Genomic DNA, 22339 nt, shown 5'->3' with positions numbered 1-22339 from the left:
AACTTCATCTCATACTCGGTAACTGATATCTGACCTGATGAAGTTGCTCAAACAACCTCCTCAGCTCCTCTCTTCTGGTGTGGGCACAGACTGCTCCAAAAAGACCCTGGAGAACTGAGCCTAGGTAAGAGGAGATGATGTTGTTGGTCTGCCCAGCTTATAAACCTACCACCACCTATTTGCTGGACCTTGCATCTGGAAGGCGGTAAAGTCAACTCCATTCGATCTTCCTTGCATACGCTACCTTCGGGATCAGCGCCCAAATTTGTATTTAGGGAGATATATGAACTGACGTCGATAGGGTTTGCAATCGGTACTCCCTCGAGATCAGCCTGAGGCACCTCGATTTTTGGGGCGACTATATTGTCGTTTTCCCCGTGAAATCCGAAACCGTTGTTACCGTGTGTGGGTGTTGTATGTGAGTTTGACATATTTTTTCCTCAAAACAAAAATACTTACAAGAACAAGCGTAAAGTAGTGTGTGTTATCGAAATCAGTGTTAAGCAATCACTATCATCCTTAGCCCCACGGTGGGCATCAAACTGTTTACCCTCAAAATTAGATAACAATTAAACTTATAATGTGGATTTAAGAACATGTGATCTCACTTAATACCGATTGATAAATATGAAGATTAAAGATAGAATTATACAATAAAGTAAATCAAACCAGTATTTGAGTAGCACTCAACCCTTGAGTTAAAGTATCCTCGAACTGATTGATGCAAGGACAATAAAAACACAATAAGCTGAAGAACAAGAGCGTGAGCGAGGAAGAGAATTATATTGCTTTGTTATCAGTCGTGGCTACAAATGGTTAGAACTCCTCTTTATATAGTAGAAGAATTCTATATATGGTATAATTCTAATTACAGAAGGAAATTCCATGATTAACTAAACAACCGTTCTTGATTCGATCCGTTCCGAGATTTCCGCCATGATCTTCGACCGGTTGCGGATATCTCGCTTTTCCGTTATTACGCAATTTTCGGTATTGCTCGATACCTGTCTCGTTCGGTCTCGATCTTGGCAGGTGCCTCGAATCCCGATCTCGGTACCTTGTCTTCGTGCCTCGATCTGATCTACTTCGGAGTCGTCCTTCGATGCAAATCTCGGTCTCGGTCAAACAGTAAAATCGGGCAGGTCCGATTTTAACCGTATACATTCTACTTATTCTTAATCTTTTGTAGATAAAAGTAAAAGAGAAATATGAACTAAATCAATAAATAGAAGTATGTGATAATGTTCATCCCTCCGTTAGTTTTCTGTCAAGAAGCTAACGGCATCAAACATAAAATGTGCCGTGCACGTGACATATCCCTACAAATCCACCAATGTTGAAAAGGGAAGATGTAAGATATATATATATATATATATTTGTTTTGTTGAGAAATATATATCTTTTAGCCACTCCCAAAATAATAGCCGACAAAATATATATTTTGCATATATATATATATATACATAAAATATACATATTTTGTATACTTTTTGGTTGCCGACTAGCCAATTTTGTATTTTGCTCAAATTTGTTTGGACATTTATGTCATCAGCATATTGGAACACATAAGTGGAGATATGCATATGAGCTGAATTTTTATTTACTGCAACTCATGAGCAGACAATGTATTGATTTGATATTGAGAGGTTAAGCATGTGCTGAATTTTTATTTACGTCAGCTCGCACTGCAACAGAGTTGGTGCTTCTGTGGAATAGTCATGTGCTTCTGGTTGAACTCGTTATAACAGAAAACTAACAGAAGGGTGTAATTTCTCATTTTTGGGATAGTTTAGGGATGTGCTTTGCTCATTGTGATAGTACAAGGATGTAGTTTAAGTCTTGGGTATAGCTGAGGGATATTTCTGGCCATTTTCTCTAGATTATTTTTATTATTTAAACGTGTGAGATGTTGCTTTTTCTTCTTGCCTTTTGTCTGTGAACTCAAAAGTGAAGTACAAGCAACTAATTATCTTCTCGTCATTCCAACTGAAAAAACCAGTGTACTTTTGACTTACTAACATGGAACCTGCAGTGTTTTGGCACACCTGCTTAACAATTTGTATCTTCTTTTCTGGTTTCATGGTGTCATGTCATCAAACAGAAAATCCAAACCAAGTTTCATTGTCAAGCAATTTCTTGTTTGGAACGGCCTCTTCATATTACCAGGTTCTTCTCACAGTTCTTTCCCCTTTATGTTTTTACCTTTTCCCGATATTCTTGTTTTTAACCGCTCTTCTTTCTTCTTTCTTTTTTTCCCGCAGTATGAAGGAGCTTTCCTCAGTGATGGGAAAGGCCTCAGCAACTGGGACGTTTTTACTCATGAAGCTGGTGAGCTTTCAGAATGCCAATTTCTTTCAATGTTTGCAACAAGAATTCTATTTACTGTGTTTTTAGGCTACCAAATCAAGCAACTCATGGGTAAATAGAGAAAAGGAACTCATGTAGTTTATTATTTTGGTCTTGTTGCAGGTCATGTTAAGGATGGAAGCAATGGAGATGTTGCTGTTGATCACTACCATCGTTATTTGGTAATGCTCAGCCTTTTTTTGTTTTTTTTAAATGCTTCAAAAATTAAGTAATTTCTGAAAATACAGAACCCGTAGGCCCCTTAGTCAGGGATTACTGGCTTCTTAGCATTTTAAGGGCATTTCAGAAGGCTAACATTTTCTTGGATGTTTATCTCGAATTCTTAACTACTACATTGAATATTTCCTTTTCTTTCTTGAATCATATGCTGCTTGTTTTACCTTTTTGTCCTCATCTTAGACTAAGAACGCCTTTCCATATATTTTAATCTTTCTCTTTCCTAAAATATAAACAAGTTTATTCTATACTAGACCCTACTTCACGTGAAATTAGAAATAAAGAATGATTTCAGCAGGAATTTATTTGTTTGATTAATATCTTTTTTCTTTCTCTAAATATTCATTTGGTTCTTTCCTTGTAAGGTAGTGTGTGTTATAGGGCTTCTTTCCTTATAAGACTGATGCTCAATTCGAACTATAAGATTGTTGTTTCAAATACTTTAAGGTCCCATATAAAATTGATCTTCTGGTTGTATGATTGGTAATTTATAATTTTTACATACTAGATTAATTTAAAAGGGAAAATGCTTTAAAGGCAATATAGGCAGAGGCATCAATATAGAATTAAATAGTTTTCTTTAATTTTACTAAGAACGGTAACGTAACTATTGCTTAATTTAGTAAAATCGTATACACTCATTCTAAATGTAAATACTTCCGATATATCATGTAAAGTTTCTACTATTGCACTGAGAATAATTTTCTGCCTTCTTCTTGATTACATGTGTTTAATAGCTTGTTTGGCCAAGTTTCTCCAAAGCCACAGGTACTTTTTTTTTTCAAAATAATATTTTTTTAAAAAAATTGTAGTGTTTGGCCAAGCTTTTAGAAGAAAAAAAAAGTGTTTTTGAGTAGAAGTAGAAGCAACTTTGGAGAAGTAGAAAAAAATAGTTTATCTCCAAAAGTACTTTTTTGAAAAGTATTTTTGAGAAAAATACACTTAGAAACACTTTTTAAAAGCTTGTCAAACACTAAATGTTGCTCAGAAAATGCTTTTCAAGTTGATTAGCCAAACACAAACTGTTTCTCAGCAAATGTACTTTTTGAGAAAAAGTACTTCTCAAAATAAGTTAATTTTTGCCGTTCGGCCAAACAGACTATAAATCAGATTCACTACATTGGCAGGAGGCAACTGTTACACCCATACCCACTACCTTTAAGAAATTTATGGTTATATAAAGTTCACGTCCATTATTACAAAGGGTAGTAAATAATAAGTGTAGTGTCAGTAGGGACGGCAAAAACGGGGAAGGTTTATCCACCGCTTATTGAGTTAGGATTGGTAATTAAATGAATGAAAAAAGAAGGATGAACTTGTAAAAGAGAGAATTAAGAAATAAGTATATATAGCTGGGAGAGGTGTTAGTGGGGGGACAATGTATTTATGAACCTTGCACAACTTGTATTTTATCCGGAGTGAAATGCCAGACCTGTTGATATGAATCTAAAGTGAGGGACATTGAAATTAGGTAGATGATTTTTGCTAAATAGTTTTTGCCTACTGAAACTCACTCAAAACGTTTTCATGGTATTATGAAATACTGCTCCCACAACAATAAACTAGATAGGAGGTACTTAAAAAAAACAATTTGACTTTAGGAGACCAGCATCATATGAAAGCAAATAAGAACATAATTTCGAAGCAGATTGGATGAAGGGAATTTGTAAGATGTTAATATGACTAATGCAGTGTATTAGCAATAATATAAAAGCGTAAATCATGAAATGGAAGAGTTCTGATCTGTTTGGTATTAAAATATAAACAGGAGGACATCAAACTCATGGCAGATATGGGTGTGAATAGCTTTCGTTTCTCTATCTCATGGGCAAGAATTCTGCCTAGTAAGTTATAACTGTCACTGCTCTCTTTCATTCATCTTAAACAAATAAACTCCTAATTGTCATTTACGATGAGAATATTTATTTATTTTTTTAATTCAGAGGGGATATTTGGAGAAGTTAATATGGCCGGAATTGAGCACTACAGTAAGCTCATTGATGCACTCCTACAGAAAGGTCAACTCTGCTTCTCTTGCTAACAGTTTCATGCTTTAATTAGATAATCCAAAATGTAGAAAAAGAAGTAAAAATTTGGGCTAAGACGAGTTCCTTATTTGCTATGACTTCAGGGATCCAGCCGTTTGTCACATTAACACATTATGACATACCACAAGAACTTGAGGACAGATATGGTGGTTGGCTAAGTTCACAGATACGGTAAGTGTCACAGCCCAATTTTAGAGGAGCCCAATGCTTTAAACTGTGTACAAGTGAAAAACCTGAACATTTATTCATGACATGAACATGCATTCTACATATCTTAAAACATTTATAAGAACATGCATTCTACAAATAAGCATTTCTAAACATTTTCTATATCTTAGGAAATATGTATTTTTCATAAAAATACCTTAAAGGGACATACATCTCAGCTTACATCTACCTCGCACTCCAAATACTTAAATGACGTCAAGCACGTCCAATTAAATCAGCCAACATGATTTGTATATCAATACTTGTTATAACAATTTCTAACTTACTCCATTTAGGTTCACAATTGGTTACAAGCCATCCAAATCCCATTCCATTTGATTACTCCAGTAATTTATAAAGTCTCCATCTCAAGGTATATATTAACTCAATGAAGTTATTAGAGTCATTAATTAATTCAATTTTTAACTTCTTTGCCATACTTTATCACTTCCTACTACTTCTAACTAGTAAGTACTATAAATACGTTCACGCATCCCAATGAACTCAGAACTCTCTTGTGCACCAGGGTACAACTCATGCCCACTTTAATTGCATCATTAAGATTTTAATTAGTCCAAATAATTGTCCATAACTTACGGGACTTTACCATAAGTAGTTGGGCCCCTCTTATACTTAAAGGTAGTTGTAGATTCTATCGAAAACCAAAATGATGAACAAGTTACATTCGTGTTGGTGGACTTTGTTTCAGGGATGATTTCAGCTATTTTGCGAATATATGCTTCAAATACTTGGGAGATAGAGTTAAATACTGGGTAACGATGAATGAGCCTAGCTTCGTGGCCATTAGTGGCTATAGAGATGGGACTTACCCTCCAGCTCGATGCTCTGGTATATTTGGGAATTGTAGTGCTGGTGGGGATTCAGAAAGGGAACCCTTCACTGCAGCTCACAATATGATCCTATCTCATGCAGCTGCTGTTCGCATTTACCGCACCAGATATCAGGTTTTTTCGACGGCTCTTTCCCTTTTCTCCATTATTATGTCAACTCTCAGCATGGCATGATCTTGCACAACTTGTTCGAATAGTAATTACTCTTCTAGTGCAATGCTAGTGTTGGCTTGTCTAAAGAAAGGAAAGGGAACACGAGGTAAAACAGGATATCATCATGACTCTCTAACTATTTTTGGTGAAGTAAAACAGGGAAATTGTATATTTAAAAGACTAGAAGTGAAAAATTTATCCTTGGAAACTCCCTCCTTTATGCTATCTATCAAATCACCATAATATAGTAATCCCACTTTCTTTCTTTTCTTCTTGTTTGGGGTCTTTTACTTCTGATTCCTTCATTTCAATCGACTCTGGAATTGTAAGTTCGTTAGAAGACCCAAAAAGATATCAGTAATATATATAGTCTATTATCTGCCGCTTTTCAGAAATGTCAAGGAGGCATGATTGGCATTACTATGGGTATCGAATGGTATGAACCGTTTAGCAATTCCTCAGAAGACATAGCTGCAACTCATAGAGCTCGATCATTCTATGGCAATTGGTAAGCCTTCTATATAAGTAATTTGGTTCTACGATCTGGTATTTATGCATCGGAAAGAGAGTAAATAAATGTTTTTGACTAAGTACCCCCATGCAGGTTTTTAGACCCTATTATATTAGGAAGATATCCTAAAGAAATGGTACAAATTTTGGGATCTAATCTTCCAGAATTTTCAATGAGTGATTTGAGCTTGTTGAGTTATGGCCTAGATTTCATTGGCATCAATCATTATTCGGCTGTCTATATCAAAGATTGCTTATATTCTGCCTGTGAACATGGAAACTCTTGGTCAGAGGGTTCTTATTTAACGACTACACAAAGAGACGGTATCTACATCGGGGAACCTGTATGTTTCCTTAAATCACATCAGTATTCTCATCTTAATCTCATTCTATAAATTATTACTTGCACTTTCTACACTGCTAAAGTAATTTTTTTAATGAATCAGGGGGAAGTGGACTGGCAATTTGTGTACCCACAAGGGATTGAAAAAGTTGTGATGTATATGAAGGAAAGATTCAATAATACTCCTATGTTTATCACTGAAAATGGTAAGAAAAATATTTCACATTCTTGTCCTTTAATTTAGAATGGGATACATTTCATCAACAAATTACTTGAGCGATCGAGATGCAATTTGATATGATCTGCCGGGATACAGCTACTAACATAACTAGCAATGTTGCAGGCTTTGCTGGGAACAGTTCTTCTATAGAGGATACCTTGAACGATGTTCATAGAGTGAAATACTTGCATAGCTACTTATATTCATTGGCAAATGCCATCAAGAAAGGTGCAGATGTAAGGGGGTACTTTATTTGGTCCCTTCTTGATAACTTTGAGTGGCTAGATGGATATACCATAAGATTTGGACTTTACTATGTCAACTATACTAATCTCCAGAGAACTCCAAAATTATCAGCCACCAAGTATCAACAGCTCATTTGTAACTTTCACATAGAGCTTGAAACACATACTGCCCAGAAATAGACGAGGCTTGTAGAAGATTTTTATCTAGGTCTCTGTTGTTGGAAGGCAGTTACTGGGCAATTATAGTATAATTGTTCAGTCCCTTCCTTTATATTGCACGAATTAGGCTCAGGCCTAATCTTTTTATTCACTCTAATAACGTAATTAAAATTTATTGTTTAAGTAGAAATATTCTGTTGAAAGCTGAATTTTGTCCATTAGTTCCACTTTCTTCTGTTAGGTCAATTTAATGTTCCAGAACTCTACCAAATGTGGGTAAACTCATGCTTGTTTACAAAGTAAACGGTTCCATGAAAGCTCATGATTAATACTAAAGCAGATGGGATGGAAAAGTTATATTCATGAAATATAGACCATAATAACAAACTCTTGGACGCGACTCCCTGCATGGTTTGCTTACTACCTCAGAAAGTTGTTGCTACAATATCAGCCAAAAAAAATGCCATAGAAATAGATTATACGAACATAAATTATCAAACTAATTAGCATTGATGGGAAGCATGATAACAAATCATATTTACATTAAACAACTACTAAACATAAAGCCCAAGCTAGTTAGGGTTACTTATATAAATTAGCACTATCCATATCGCTCATTTAAACCTCATCTTAGTAAATCATATTTTTATTCTTCAAAATAGAAACGGATAGAGCTTGCTAAGCCCCAACAGTGAGTATTACTACCAGTCTAGAGATCATAAAGCATGAGCCTAAAATATCAATGACCTGCTCTACCAGTAAATTAAAATCCACCATTATAGGGGGGATGGTTTTGACTCTTTCTCTAGGGAAGACTAGCATATCTGCTGACCATTGCTTCAGAAACTCTGAGAGTAGTGTAAGATATGAAGTGCCTTCCAATGACCCAAATATGCAAGACTATTCCATAATAACACAAGGTAATTCAATAAGTGAGCCTTCTCCTTACTGCTCATGCTATGATCCTGCACAGACTACTGTCGATATATACAGAAGTGTGTATCAGCTATAAGCACAAAAAATGTCTTCTCTCGATGGAAGATAGCACACTGTAATCACTATAAGGATAAACAACAACTAAAAGAAGAACATTTCCTCTCTAGAAAAAGAGGTTTTTTTTTTTTTTGGGAGGGGTGGTTAAGTTAGTAGTAACTCAGTTCTTTTGCTTGTAGAGATGGAAACAAGTCCAAACAACTAGCTCATTGTATACGGTCGAAATGGATTTGGCATGTCCGGTACGGTTCGAAGGGTGATATATCGAAGTAAGATCCCGAAGGGGGGGCACGAACTAATCTAGAGCCTGGGAAGGCCGGTCCGTGTTGAGATCGATATCATAATCAAACTCGAACAAGAATCGAACCATGGCGCGGATAGATCTATCGTGTAGATAATCCAAAAACCAACCTACATCGACCAGGAATCCGTTCGAGGGTTCTAAGCAAGATCGGGCTCGCAGACAAAAGTTGTTGTAATCCCACTAGAGGGAATCTTGGCAGAAATTATGGAAAAGCTGATTTATCATAGGTTTCCCACTGAATGTTTATTTTATTATGCTTGGAGCCAAACTCCTTCACTATAAAAGGACTTGTTTATCATTTTTGTAAGGCACCTATTGCAGGACTTACACTATCACAAATTGTATTATCCCCTCTACAAGCAAGAGTAATCTTTCTAGTTTCTTAGATTGATTCTACTTTTGTTAAATCCTAAATTTCACTGTTCATAATTGATTAGCCTAGATTACGTTTTTCTCCTATCAATATTCATACTTTTATTTATCCTAGCATTCTGTATTAAGTTGTATCACGTATCTTCGGAACTGCGCATAAATTCAACTCTATCCTTTTTTTCGGGTAAACAGTTTGGCGCCCACCGTGGGGCCGAGGATAATAGTGGTCACTTATTTCCGAAAATAACCTTCAATTCAGGTTCGGCTACGAATAGTCACCGACCAAATGGCTTCGCCGACCGATTACGAAGCTGGCCTTCAAGATGAAACCAACAACTTAGCACTACCCGAGATTCGAGCCGGAATACCACTAGATGTCAATTCACAAATTGCTTTGGAAGCAAACCAGCGTTCCGAACCGGAAAGAAGCATTCAGGGCGGTGCTCGATCCGTAGCCCAAGACACCCAAAACCCGGAAGAGATCGGGGCCAGCTTACGCATGATCTTCGAGATGTTACAAGCCCAACAATTAGCAATAGCTCAGCTACAGAGCCAAACTCGAGCACAAAGCAAGCCGGTTTCCAGCCCACTTCGAGAGGTCACCCCCAGAACAGAGCCTGTCATAGTAAAGTCTAACGAGCAGGAATCGGGGACTAATCCCGGAATTACTAAACTACTCGAGGAACTCACGAAACGAGTCGAAACCAACGACAAGAGGGTGGAGACGTATAATGCCAGGGTCGATCAAATCCCAGGAGCTCCGCCAATGATAAAAGGGCTTGATTCAAAAAAAATCATACAAAAGCCTTTTCCATCGAGTGCGGCACCGAAGCCAATCCCCAAAAAGTTCCGTATGCCCGAAATTCCCAAATGCAACGGTACGAACGATCCTAACGAACATGTCACCTCTTACACGTGTGCCATAAAAGTCAACGATTTGGAAGATGACGAGATTGAATCCGTGCTATTGAAAAAGTTCGGGGAGACCCTCTCGAAAGGAGCTATGATTTGGTACCATAATCTACCACCAAATTCCATCGATTCTTTTGCCATGTTGGCAGATTCGTTCGTAAAAGCACATGCTGGTGCCATAAAGGTCACAACGAGAAAATCAGACCTCTTCAAAGTAAAGCAAAGGCAGGGAGAAATGCTGAGGGAATTCATATCCCGATTTCAAATGGAACGCATGGAATTACCCCCGGTCACCGAAGACTGGGCCGTACAAGCTTTCACCTAAGGATTGAACGAGCTAAGTTCGACAGCATCACATCGGCTGAAGCAAAATTTGATCGAGTACCCGGCGGTAACTTGGGCAGATGTACATAACCGATATCAATCGAAAATTAGGGTCGAGGATGATCAGTCGGGGACCCCATACGGACCTGTTCATCAGAACAGGAAAGTTATTAATCAAAAGCAGATCGACAGAGAACAAAGGTCAAACAGAGACCGATATCGATCATACATCACCGATCGGGTAAATAATGGTTCAACATGCAACGTAGTTCGGAACAGTCAAAGAATTGATCGGGGATAAAATTCTCGGGGGCTTATGAGTAAGAGCGGCTTCGACAAACATGCCGAGCCTATAGAAGCACCTCGATTATCAGAGTATAACTTCAGCGTTGACGCATCCGCTCTCGTATCGGCCATCGGACGCATCGAAGACACTAAATGGCCCCGACCAATACAAACCAATCCTGCCCGGAGAAATCCCAATCAAACGTGTGAATACCATGGAACCCATGGCCATAGAACGGAAGATTGCAAGCAACTAAGAGAGGAAATAGCTCGCCTATTTAACAAAGGGAACCTTCGGGGGTTTCTGAGTGATAGAGCAAAGAGCCATTTTAGAAGTAGGGATGTCAGCAAGCAGAACGAGTAAGAACCACAGCACGTTATCCACATGATCATCGGCGGCACCGATACCCCCCGGGGACCGATGCTTAAGCGCACTAAAACATCGATGGTGAGGGAAAGGCGATCTCGGACTCAAGAGTACGCACCCATGGGGACTTTGTCCTTTGGTGATAAAGATGCAGAAGGGGTCATCCAACCTCACAACGACGCCCTGGTAATATCCGTACTCGTAAATAAAACTAAGATTAAGCGTGTGTTGATCGATCCAGGTAGCTCGGCCAATATCATCCGTTTAAAGGTAGTAGAGCAGCTCGGCCTGCAAGATCGAATCGTGCCTACAACTCTGGTCCTAAACGGGTTCAATATGGCATGCGAAACCACCAAAGGGGAGATAGCCTTGCCAATAAACATGGCCGGAACTATCCAGGAAACAAAGTTTCACGTGATCGAAGGCGATATGAGGTATAACGCCCTTTTCGGAAGGCCATGGATCCACAACATGAGAGTCGTGCCTTCGACCCTGCACCAGGTCCTCAAATTTCCAGCGTCGGGAGAAGTCAAAACGGTATACGGAGAGCAGCCATCCGCAAAAGAAATGTTCGCCGTCAATGAAGCCAAACCAATGTCCTCACTTTCGCCGATAAAGGGATCGGGCCCGGAAGGAGAACGGGACACCAAATAGCAATCACAGACAGTGACTCCAACCCAGCCTGACAACCAGAAAGTCGAAGAGAATGAAGACCAAAGGGTCCCTCGATCTTTTGTAACTCCTGATGACTCCGATGCCACAAAATCAACGATCGAGGAGCTAGAACAAGTCGTATTAATCGAGCGCCGGCCCGAGCAAAAGGTATACTTGGGAATGGGGTTGAGCCCTGAACTCAGGAAGAAACTCGTTCAATTTTTTATTAATAACATCGATTGTTTCGCCTGGTCCCATTTAGATATAACAGGGATCCCGCCGGACATAACGACGCATCAGCTAAGTTTGGACCATCAGTTCAGACCGGTGAAGCAAAAAAGAAGACCCCAGTCCGATAGAAAGAACGCCTTCATAAAGGACGAGGTAACCAAACTTCTCAATATAGGGTCTATTCGGGAGGTAAAATACCCCGAATGGTTAGCCAACGTAGTCGTAGTCCCTAAAAAGGGGACAAACTTAGGATGTGTGTGGACTATAAGGATTTGAACAAAGCATGCCCCAAGGATTCTTTTCCATTGCCCAACATCGATCGCATGATCGATGCCACGGCCGGCCACGAGATCCTCACTTTTCTCGATGCCTATTCCGGGTATAATCAAATACAGGTGAACCCGGAGGACCAGGAGAAAACCTCGTTTGTCACCAAATACGGAACGTATTGTTATAATGTGATGCCCTTCGGGCTAAAAAATGCAGGGGCCACTTACCAACGCCTAGTGAATAAAATGTTCGAAGAACAAATAGGAAAATCAATGGAGGTTTATATTGATGACATGTTAGTCAAATCCCTACGCGCAGAGGACCATTTAATTCATTTGCAGGAAACGTTCGAGATTCTGAGGAAATACAAAATGAAGCTCAACCCCGAAAAATGTGCCTTCGGTGTCGGTTCGGGCAAGTTCCTCGACTTCATGGTATCACATCGAGGAATAGAGATTAACCCCAATAAAATCAAGGCTGTTGAAGACATCACCGTCGTAGACAGCGTAAAGGCCGTGCAAAGACTAACGGGTCAGATCGCCGCCCTAAGCCGATTCATATCGAGGTCATCCGATCAAAGTCATAAATTTTTTTCTTTACTCAAAAAGAAGAACGATTTTTCGTGCACCCCGGAGTGCCAACAAGCATTAGAAGGACTAAAACGATATCTGTCAAGCGCACCATTGCTTCACACTCCAAAAACTGATGAGAAACTTTGCTTGTACCTAGCAGTGTCGGAAGTCGCCATAAGCGGTGTCCTGGTTCGAGAAGAGCAAGGTACGCAATTCCCAGTTTATTATACAAGTCGAAACTTAGGAGAGGCGAAAACTAGATATCCGCTCCTAGAAAAGTTAGCGCTTGCACTAATAAGCGCCTCGAGGAAGTTAAGGCCGTATTTCCAATGTCATCCTATATGCGTATTGTCTACTTACCCGCTTCGTAATATTTTGCACAAACCCGAGTTATCAGTCCGGCTGGCCAAATGGGCCGTCGAACTCAGTGGGTACGATATCGAATATCGACCCCGTACGACCATCAAGTCTCAAGTCCTAGCAGACTTCATGGCCGATTTCACACCAGCCCTCATACCCAAAGCCAAAAAAGAACTGTTGAAATCAGGTACATCATCGGGGGTATGGGTCATTTTTACAGATGGGGCTTCAAACGTAAAAGGGTCCTGGCTGGGCATAGTTTTGAAACCACCCATGGGTGGCATTATTAGACAATCTATTAAAACTATCAGATTGACTAACAACGAGGCCGAGTACGAAGCCGTGATTGCAGGTCTCGAGCTAGCTAGAAATTTGGGAGCAGAAATCATTGAAGCCAACTGCGATTCCTTGTTGGTGGTGAGTCAAGTAAACAAAACTTTCAAAGTTCGAGAAGGTAGAATGCAGAGGTATTTAGATAAACTGCTTATCACTTTGCGCCATTTCAAACAATGGACTTTACGGCATGTACCACGGGAACAGAATAATGAGGCCGACGCACTGGCAAATTTGGGGTCATCGGTCGAGGTAGATGATATGGGCTCAGGGAATGTGGTTCAACTTTCAAGATCGGTAGTCGAAGAAGGACACACCGAAATAAATTCTACAAGCTTAACTTGGGATTGGAGAAACAAGTATATCGAATATTTGAAAAACGGAAAACTCCCATTGGACCCTAAAGAGTCCAGAACCCTACGGACCAAGGCTGCTCGATTCACTCTGGCTTCAGATGGAACACTGTACCAAAGAACGTTCGACGGACCATTGGCAGTATGCTTGGGTCCGGGGGATGTCGATTATGTCCTGCGGGAAGTGCAAGAGAGTACTTGCGGGAATCACTCTGGAGCCGACACATTAGTCCAAAAAATAATCAGAGCAGGGTATTATTGGATTGATATGGGCAAAGATACGAAGGAATTTGTTCGTAAATGTGATAAATGTCAAAGGTTCGCGTCAATGATCCACCAGCCCGGAGAACAACTCCACTCGGTCCTATCCCCGTGGCCTTTCATGAAATGGGGAATGGATATCGTCGGCCCTCTGCCATCGACCCCAAGTAAAGCTAAATTCATTTTGTTTATGACTGACTATTTTTCTAAATGGGTTGAAGCGCAGGCGTTCGAGAAAATAAGAGAGAAAGAAGTTATAGACTTTATTTGGGATCATATCATATGCCGGTTCGGGATACCCGCCGAAATAGTATGTGAAAATGGAAAGCAATTCATTGGCGGCAAAGTAACAAGATTCCTCGAAGACCACAAGATAAAAAGGATACTGTCGACGCCGTACCACCCCAGTGGGAATGGGCAGGCCGAATCAACGAATAAAATTTTCATTCAAAACTTAAAGAAGAGGTTGAACGATGATAAAGGGAGATGGAGAGAAATCCTGCCCTAAGTCCTTTGGGCATATCGGACAACATCAAAATCCAGTACGGGGGCGACCCCGTTCTCCTTAGTATATGGATCCGAAGCATTAATACCAGTCGAGGTTGGTGAACCCAGTGCCAGATTTTGATTCTCGATGGAAGAATCAAATAACGAGGCTATGAACACAAGCCTCGAACTATCGGACGAAAGGCGAGAAACTGCCCTCGTCCGAATGGCCGCCCAAAAGCAACGAATCGAAAGGTACTATAACCGAAGAACCAAGCTCCGCCATTTTAAGCCTGGGGACTTAGTGTTAAGAAAAATTACCATCAATACCCAGAATCCGAATGAAGGGAAGCTAGGACCAAACTGGGAAGGACAATATCAGGTACTCGAGGACATCAGAAAGGGATCGTACGGGATCAGCATTATAAATAGCAAACAGTTATCAAGCAACTGGAATGTATCACATCTGAAACGGTACTACTGTTATGGTACAACATTTCCATATTCGTTTACATCTCGAAACTGACCCCTGCAGAAGTCCGAACAGGGGACGGATCTCTCATCAGAAAGCACGCGTTGCACTCTTTTTTCCTTAAGACCGGTTTTTATCCCAAATGGGTTTTTCGGCAAGGTTTTTAATGAGGTAACCACTGGTCGTGCAGCACTTATGATAATATCCAAGGCCCCGTAAGAGATTTATTTCAGAGCAACAGGGTCCCGATAGGAAATCTGTAAAGAGCCAAATTATCGAAGTGAGCCATGCTCGTATAAGTTGGCCCGAACCCAGGCGTGTAATAACATGTGAAGAATTAAGATATAATGCGACCATTAAGCCTACGGGCTATATATTTTTTTATCTCGAGTTCGAGCAAAAACTCACTCGACCAAATAGCCTACGGGCTGCATTAATTCGAGTTCGAATCATTCACTCGACTAAGCCTACGGGCTATTCTTTAATTCGAGTTCGAGCAAACACTCACTCGACCAAATAGCCTACGGGCTGCATTAATTTGAGTTCGAATCATTCACTCGACCAAGCCTACGGGCTATTCTTTAATTTGAGTTCGAGCAAACACTCACTCGACCAAATAACCCACGGGCTGCATTAATTTAAGTTCGAATCATTCACTCGACCAAGCCTACGGGCTATTCTTTAATTCGAGTTTGAGCAAACACTCACTCGACCAAATAGCCTATGGGCTGCATTAATTCGAGTTCGAATCATTCACTCAATCGAGCCTACGGGCTATTCTTTAATTCGAGTTCAAGCAAACACCCACTCGATCAAATAGCCTACGGGCTGCATTAATTCGAGTTCGAATCATTCACTCGATCAAGCCTATGGGCTATTCTTTAATTCAAGTTCGAGCAAACACTCACTCGACCAAATAGCCTATGGGCTGCATTAATTCGAGTTTGAATCATTCACTCGATCAAGCCTACGGGCTATTCTTTAATTCGAGTTCGAGCAAACACTCACTCGACCAAATAGCCTACGGGCTGCATTAATTCGAGTTCGAATCATTCACTCGATCAAGCCTACGGGCTATTCTTTAATTCGAGTTCTAGAAAACACTCACTTGACCAAATAGCCCACGGGCTGCATTAATTCTAGTTCGAATCATTCACTCGATTAAACCTACGATCTATTTTTTTATCTCGAGTTCGAGTAAAAACTCACTCGACCAAATAGCCTACGGGCTGCATTAATTCGAGTTCGAATCATTCACTCGACCAAGCCTACGGGCTACATTAATTCGAGCACAAGAAAACACTCGCTCGACCTCCACGCCCACGGGCTATATTCTCTTCAAAATCGAATCGTTGACAATTAAATCGAGCACAAGTAGACACTCGCTCGGTTGAAGAGACTGCGAGGTTCGAGTTTGATTAATTAGTTTAAAACATTATGGAAATATTCATGAGGCAAATCAAAGCAACCCAGGAAACAGAATCAAAAGCAAGTCGGCAAAAGAAGAGGCCCATACACAAAATTTATTTGTATGGGTGGCTAAAGCAAAAAAAAAAAAAATTTAAACGGGAGCGGTCTTTTCTTTATCAGATTCCCCCCGTTCTCGAATCCGCTTTTGCTCCCATCATCGTCATCATCATCATCGGAAACCAGAGCTTCGGCATCAGCCTCGAGTTCTTTTGCCCTTTTTATCTCTTCTGTGAGATCGAAGTCGCGAGCATGAATCTCCTCGAGGGTTTCTCTCTTGGATCGGTACTTAGCAAGTTCAGCAACCCAATGCGCCCGACCATCGGCAGATTCGGCTGCCTCTCTTGTCTGAACTTGGGCAGCTTCAGCATCAGCCCGATAGACGGCCACGAGCGCGTCCACATAAGTCTTTGCCTTTTCGGCATCGGATTCGGCCTTGGCGAGTACTGAGGCCAACCGAGCCTCAAGCTCCTCGATTTTCTTTGCTTGAACCAGGTTTTTCTCCTTCACTTTCTGAAGTTGGGTTTCAAACGACGATAACTGGGCTCGAGCAGTCTCTTTTTCTGCAGCAAAGCGGTCCATACCTTCTTTCCATCGCAAGGATTCCATCCTTATCACATCGACCTCCTCACGCAGCTTCCCTATCATCTCGATTTTTTGCTGCAGCTGTGAGACCGAAATGTTAGATACTATTCCGGTATCGAACCCATAGGTTTTCAAAAGCATCAATACCTGCTCAGACAAATCATTCTTGTCTCGATAAGCCTTGGACAGCTCGGCCCGGAGATCTTTTATTTCCTCCTATTTCTGTCCTAAGGAAAGTTTGAGAGAGTTCCTCTCATCGATAACGCGTTTCAGGTCAGCCGTGTATCGATGCAGCTCATTCTGGGAACGAGAACATTATTCTCGATAGACTGCCACAGCCTACAAAGAAACAAGGAGCGAAGTTAACGAAAGACGAACATAAAGGCAATACCAACAAAAAGGTTTTCAAAAGACTCACTTGATCCAAAGCCTGCCGCAAACTGTGAAAAAGATCCGATTCATCACCGGCACCGGCAACATCCTCGATACCAGTAAACAGGTCACGAAACGGATCCTCTTCATCGTGAGGCCTATCTAGATTAAGGGCCCCCAGAGCTTGAGCTTCCGGAATCACCCCTGCGGAAAAAGCAGGAAAGAGAGGCGAGTCCTCGATCGCTGCTGCCTCAAGTGAATCGCTCGGAGCATTCACCTCGGCTCGGAGGGGTTCGAAGGGCTCCCTGATTGTAACCCCTGTGGGTTGATTCCGATGAGAGGTTTCTTCGACATCCGGTAGTTCGGGGACTCTGCCGGAACCACTCTCCGGTATATTTTTAGTTCGAGACGGAGCCCCATAGGGCATCATCGATCCAGCCGGCATTGAAGCATCGGTGGCTCTCTTCGTCCGGACCGCCAGCGTGGGCTCATTATATTCTTCTTTTTCTTCTTCTTCTTCTTCTTCATCCGTTAGGCGCAAAACGGATTCTACGGTCAAAGGAATGACATTCTTGTTTGGTTTACGAGCCGTCCTCTTCTTCGGTTTTGGATATTCGGACAACGAAGCTCTCTTCTTTTTATTTTCCTTCACAGGCTTTGGAACGAAGGTCGAGACATCCTCCTCATTAGATACAGGTCTCAAGACCGCATCCTTATGCATATGGGAAACCTTATCAAAAATATATCGAGAAGTGCCTCGGTAGATTCAGAGGAATGAGCTTACCGTGGTTTTTGGCCTCCCACCGACCCTTAGACAAATCACGCCATGAGCGCTCGGCGTATGTGGAAGTCAAAACAAGAGCCCGTACCCAATTCTTGAGGTCGGGAACCGCTCCGGGCATCCAGGGAACCGCTACGTCACGAAAAGGGGAGTGTCGATAAGAGAACAAATGAAAGAACAAAATAGAAACAACAGCAAAATCACACTTACATTTCAAATTCCTCTCCTCGGGAAAGAGCATCTTTTCAGTCAGGATCAGGTCCGAAGTCCTTACTCGAACGAACCTGCTCATCCAACCCCGGTCCCTGTCCTCGTCAATACTCGAGAACAAAGCCTTGGTAGTCCGCCGCTGGAGTTTGATTAACCCTCCCCAAAAAAGTCGGGGACGGTATAGCCGGATAAGATGATCAAGGGTGAATGACATCCCCTCGATTTAGCTCACGAAATATCGGATCAGAATAATGATCCGCCATAAAGAAGGATGGACTTGGCCTAAGGTTACCTGATACTATCGACAGAAGTCGATAATGATGGAATCGAGGGGATGCAAAGTGAAAGGATAGGTATATACGTTCAAAAACCCTTTCACGTAAGAAGAAATGTCTTCGTCAGGGGTAGGTATTATCACTTCTTTTTTCCCCCAATTGCAGTCTTTCTTTAACAGATCGAGGTGCTTCTCAGTAATCAAACACATGTACCTCGATACCGGCTCACACCGGCCAGGGACCGATGAACCTTTATCAACTTTAAAATCTGAAGTAAGGATGCACGCCCCGGGGACACACTCCTCTGGCCGTGGTTCCACCGGTGTCTCATCGGCGACACACTGTGAAGATGAAGCTTTCTCTTTCTGAGGAACTGTTTGCGATGTTTTCGCCATTTTTGAATTCAAAAATAAGGAGCAGAAGGAGGTGATAGAGATTTGGTAGAATTGAGGGATCCTTTCGGAAAGAAATCACAACTTTTTTGTAAGAAGAGATTGAGAAATTTTAAAAGATTGAAGATGTAAAATTGGTAAAAGATAAAGGTGAGAGTGATTTATAGGTTCAAAGCGACAGCGATTCATTATTAGCAGTGGCCGACCACCGCCTGATATGCATTAAATGCCTTGGGAGACTAAACCGACAGGACAGCTATCATGTGCGTCATGATCGAACCTGATGGAATCAACAGAATATAATCCGATCGAGCCGTTGAAAATCATATCGTTTCTCGCCGTTTTTATTTCTAAGAAACGAGGGGACTATCTGTATACGGTCGAAATGGATTTGGCATGTCCGGTACGGTTCGAAGGGTGATATATCAAAGTAAGATCCCGAAGGGGGAGGGGGGGCACGAACTAATCTAGAGCCTGGGAAGGTCGGTCCGTGTTGAGATCGATATCATAATCAAACTCGAACAAGAATCGAACCATGGCGCGGATAGATCTATCGTGCAGATAATCCAAAAACCAACCTACATCGACCAGGAATCCGTTCGAGGGTTCTAAGCAAGATCGGGCTCGCAGACAAAAGGCGTTGTAATCCCACTAGAGGGAATCTTGGCAGAAATTATGGAAAAGCTGATTTATCATGGGTTTTCCACTGAATGTTTATTTTATTATGCTTGGAGCAAAACCCCTTCACTATAAAAGGACTTGTTTATCATTTTTGTAAGGCACCTATTGCAGGACTTACACTATCACAAATTGTATTATCCTCTCTACAAGCAAGAGTAATCTTTCTAGTTTCTTAGATTGATTCTATTTTTGTTAAATCCTAAATTTCACTGTTCATAATTGATTGGCCTAGATTATGTTTTTCTCCAATCTATATTCATATTTTTATTTATCATAGCATTCTGTATTAAGTTGTATCACGTATCTTCGGAACTGCGCATAAATTAAACTTTATTCCTTTTTTCGGGTAAACACTCATATATTTTACATCTTGAGATTATTGTTGGGAAATAATAATAGCACATAGAAATAATACCCATGTTATTTTTTGCTCTCAAATGCACATGCAAATATAACGGCGGTTTCGAACCCCCATAATCTGCATTAATGGCGGCTTTTCAAAACGCCAAAATCTCGTGCGCCAAAAATGTATTACGGCAGTTTTAACATAACCACTGTAACATGTAGCTGAAAAACACCACAATTAAATTGTTTAGTTATGGCATTGTTATGTTGTTTAATATGGCAGTTCATAACTGTCGTAACTGCAAATCTGAAACTGAAATTTTATTGAATAATTGTATGACTGTTAATTCCAACCATCAGTAATATAAAAAAATTTTCATTCCACATTTACATCCCTACGGCACCCATATCCTCAAACTTCCATAACATTTCATATTGGATTTTAACATAAAATATAAAGGATTAAAAAAGTAAAATATTTATGATGTTTTATACTTCAATGCCACACAAAAGGGAGGTGATTTGTGTGGTGTCTAATTTTCGCGTGCACTGATTATAGAAGGACCTGGTTCTTCTAAGTGTTCCTTATACTAATGTTGCAGAAATAGTAAATGCGAAAAGTAAAGAATACAAGTATTTTTACGTGGAAAACACCCGACTCAAAAGATGAAAAAACCACGACCTACTACTCAGTAGAATTTTTCCCAACACTTCACTAAATCACTGAGCCAAAACAACACTTACAAAACTCTTTGTAAACCTAAGGATTACCTCTAATCCCGTTGTAGCAACCAACCTCTAACTGTTGCGACAACTTCAAGTTAACTCTAACTTGAATACTCAGAGTACCTAATATAATTGCCTCTAGATAAATCTGAAAGGTACAATTTGAAAAGCCCTACTGTAATTGAACTAGAATAAAAGATAGACACTTGGAACTGGTTCTTCTATCTGGTTCATATAGCTTTAGGTTCGCATACTTGAATCACACAAGAATTGTTTGCAAAATGCCTTGCTATTTTGCTCTCAACTCACGTTTAACTTCAGCGTTTGTGCATCCCTGTAGAATGAGAACATCTTGCAATATATAAAGTTAGTAGAATAAGAAATAACTAGATTTCTAATGCTATACTCTTCCTTGGTGGAAAAGTTCTAGTTATCTTCAACTTCTAACTCCTTCTTTATCTTGGATAAAGTTCTCTTCGAGTAAGGAGTCCTTCTCCTTATCATTTATGCAACCTTTTCGATCAGGAGATATTAGATATAATAACTTAAGCTTATTTCCTTCACGTGCATCCCTTATGCTCGAATCTGCCCGTGTCTGTGTACACTTTGTATGGGCTTGGTTCATGCTTGAATTCCTTTTTCAATCATCAAAACAAACTTCACTTGGGCCAACAAATTCCCCCTTTTTAATGATGACAAACTCTGTGCTTTTCATAAGCATAGGCCCTGTGTCAACTTCTCTCAACATCAACACAACGTTAGAACACTTTCCATTTTAAAGTCATAAATCATCAAGGACCAGGTTCATTAGGTTATAAATATCATAGTCCAAAGTAAAAAGCACAACCTTTCTTTCCCCTTTTGGCATCATCGAAAAGTTGCATCATTATGATAGATAACCAGATTTTAAAAGAAATTACTCATGTCCAATGGGGCTACTGCAATCATGGAGTCAAGCATCATTTATCAATCTAATGATATTAGTCATCTAAGAAGCATCAAAAAACAGTTAGAGCATAAAAACAGTTGATTATCATTGATAATAGTCATCCACAAAGCATAAAGAGAAATAAAAACACTGGATCATGAGCAAAAAGATCAAAAAGAAATCCCATCCGGGTCACTGGTTTGTCTAACTAGGCTAGGAAGGTTTTAAGGCTGGGAAGTACCAGGTTCTTGGTTCTTGGCTTGAATAAGTTTCAGCATATCATGAAGAATGCCATCATTCTTCTCCTTTTCTTTTGCAAGCTCAACATTGAGAGCATCTTTCTCAGTTTCTACTTCTGCCAACCTCTTCTTCAGCCTTTCAATTTCCGCATCCCTAGCCCCACTTTCTTGCGCTAAGGCTCGCACTTTGCTGTTTACAGGTACCTTCTTGGATAAACCAGGTTCTTTTGGAGTGGTGTGGACTTCATAATCATAAGCAGTCAAAGTTTTTACCCCAAAGTGATCATTGCTTGTACCAACTTTCCATTTCTTGATGGGTACCTTGAACTGTGCGAGTACAACCGTGAGAATGAACTCATAGGGTATGGCATGAGTTTTGGTGCTAGTTAGACCCCTATCGAGAAGCTGGATGATGAATCACTAATAAAAAATCAGGTTTTAGCGGCAGACAAATTCTCTAGCTAAACAGA

The 22339-nt window shown here is 40.5% G+C and overlaps 1 protein-coding gene across 1 annotated transcript; it reads left to right on the top strand.

Annotated features, from left to right (window-relative positions):
- Window positions 1-1915: 1915 nt before the first annotated feature.
- On the top strand, window positions 1916-7528 carry LOC104102377 (beta-glucosidase 18-like). Its single transcript, XM_009610080.4, has 11 exons — window positions 1916-2166; window positions 2262-2328; window positions 2470-2528; window positions 4352-4427; window positions 4527-4601; window positions 4715-4802; window positions 5548-5803; window positions 6235-6350; window positions 6447-6696; window positions 6799-6901; window positions 7039-7528. Exons 1-11 carry the CDS (start codon window positions 2020-2022, stop codon window positions 7338-7340), a joined length of 1539 nt encoding a protein of 512 aa, XP_009608375.1. The 5' UTR covers window positions 1916-2019; the 3' UTR covers window positions 7341-7528.
- Window positions 7529-22339: the final 14811 nt, after the last annotated feature.

The sequence above is a fragment of the Nicotiana tomentosiformis genome, chromosome 4, assembly GCF_000390325.3.
Source record: "Nicotiana tomentosiformis chromosome 4, ASM39032v3, whole genome shotgun sequence".
In the NCBI taxonomy this organism is placed as follows: domain Eukaryota; kingdom Viridiplantae; phylum Streptophyta; class Magnoliopsida; order Solanales; family Solanaceae; genus Nicotiana; species Nicotiana tomentosiformis.
Note: the sequence above shows the minus strand (reverse complement) of the source record. Positions and strands in the feature narration are given on the sequence as shown.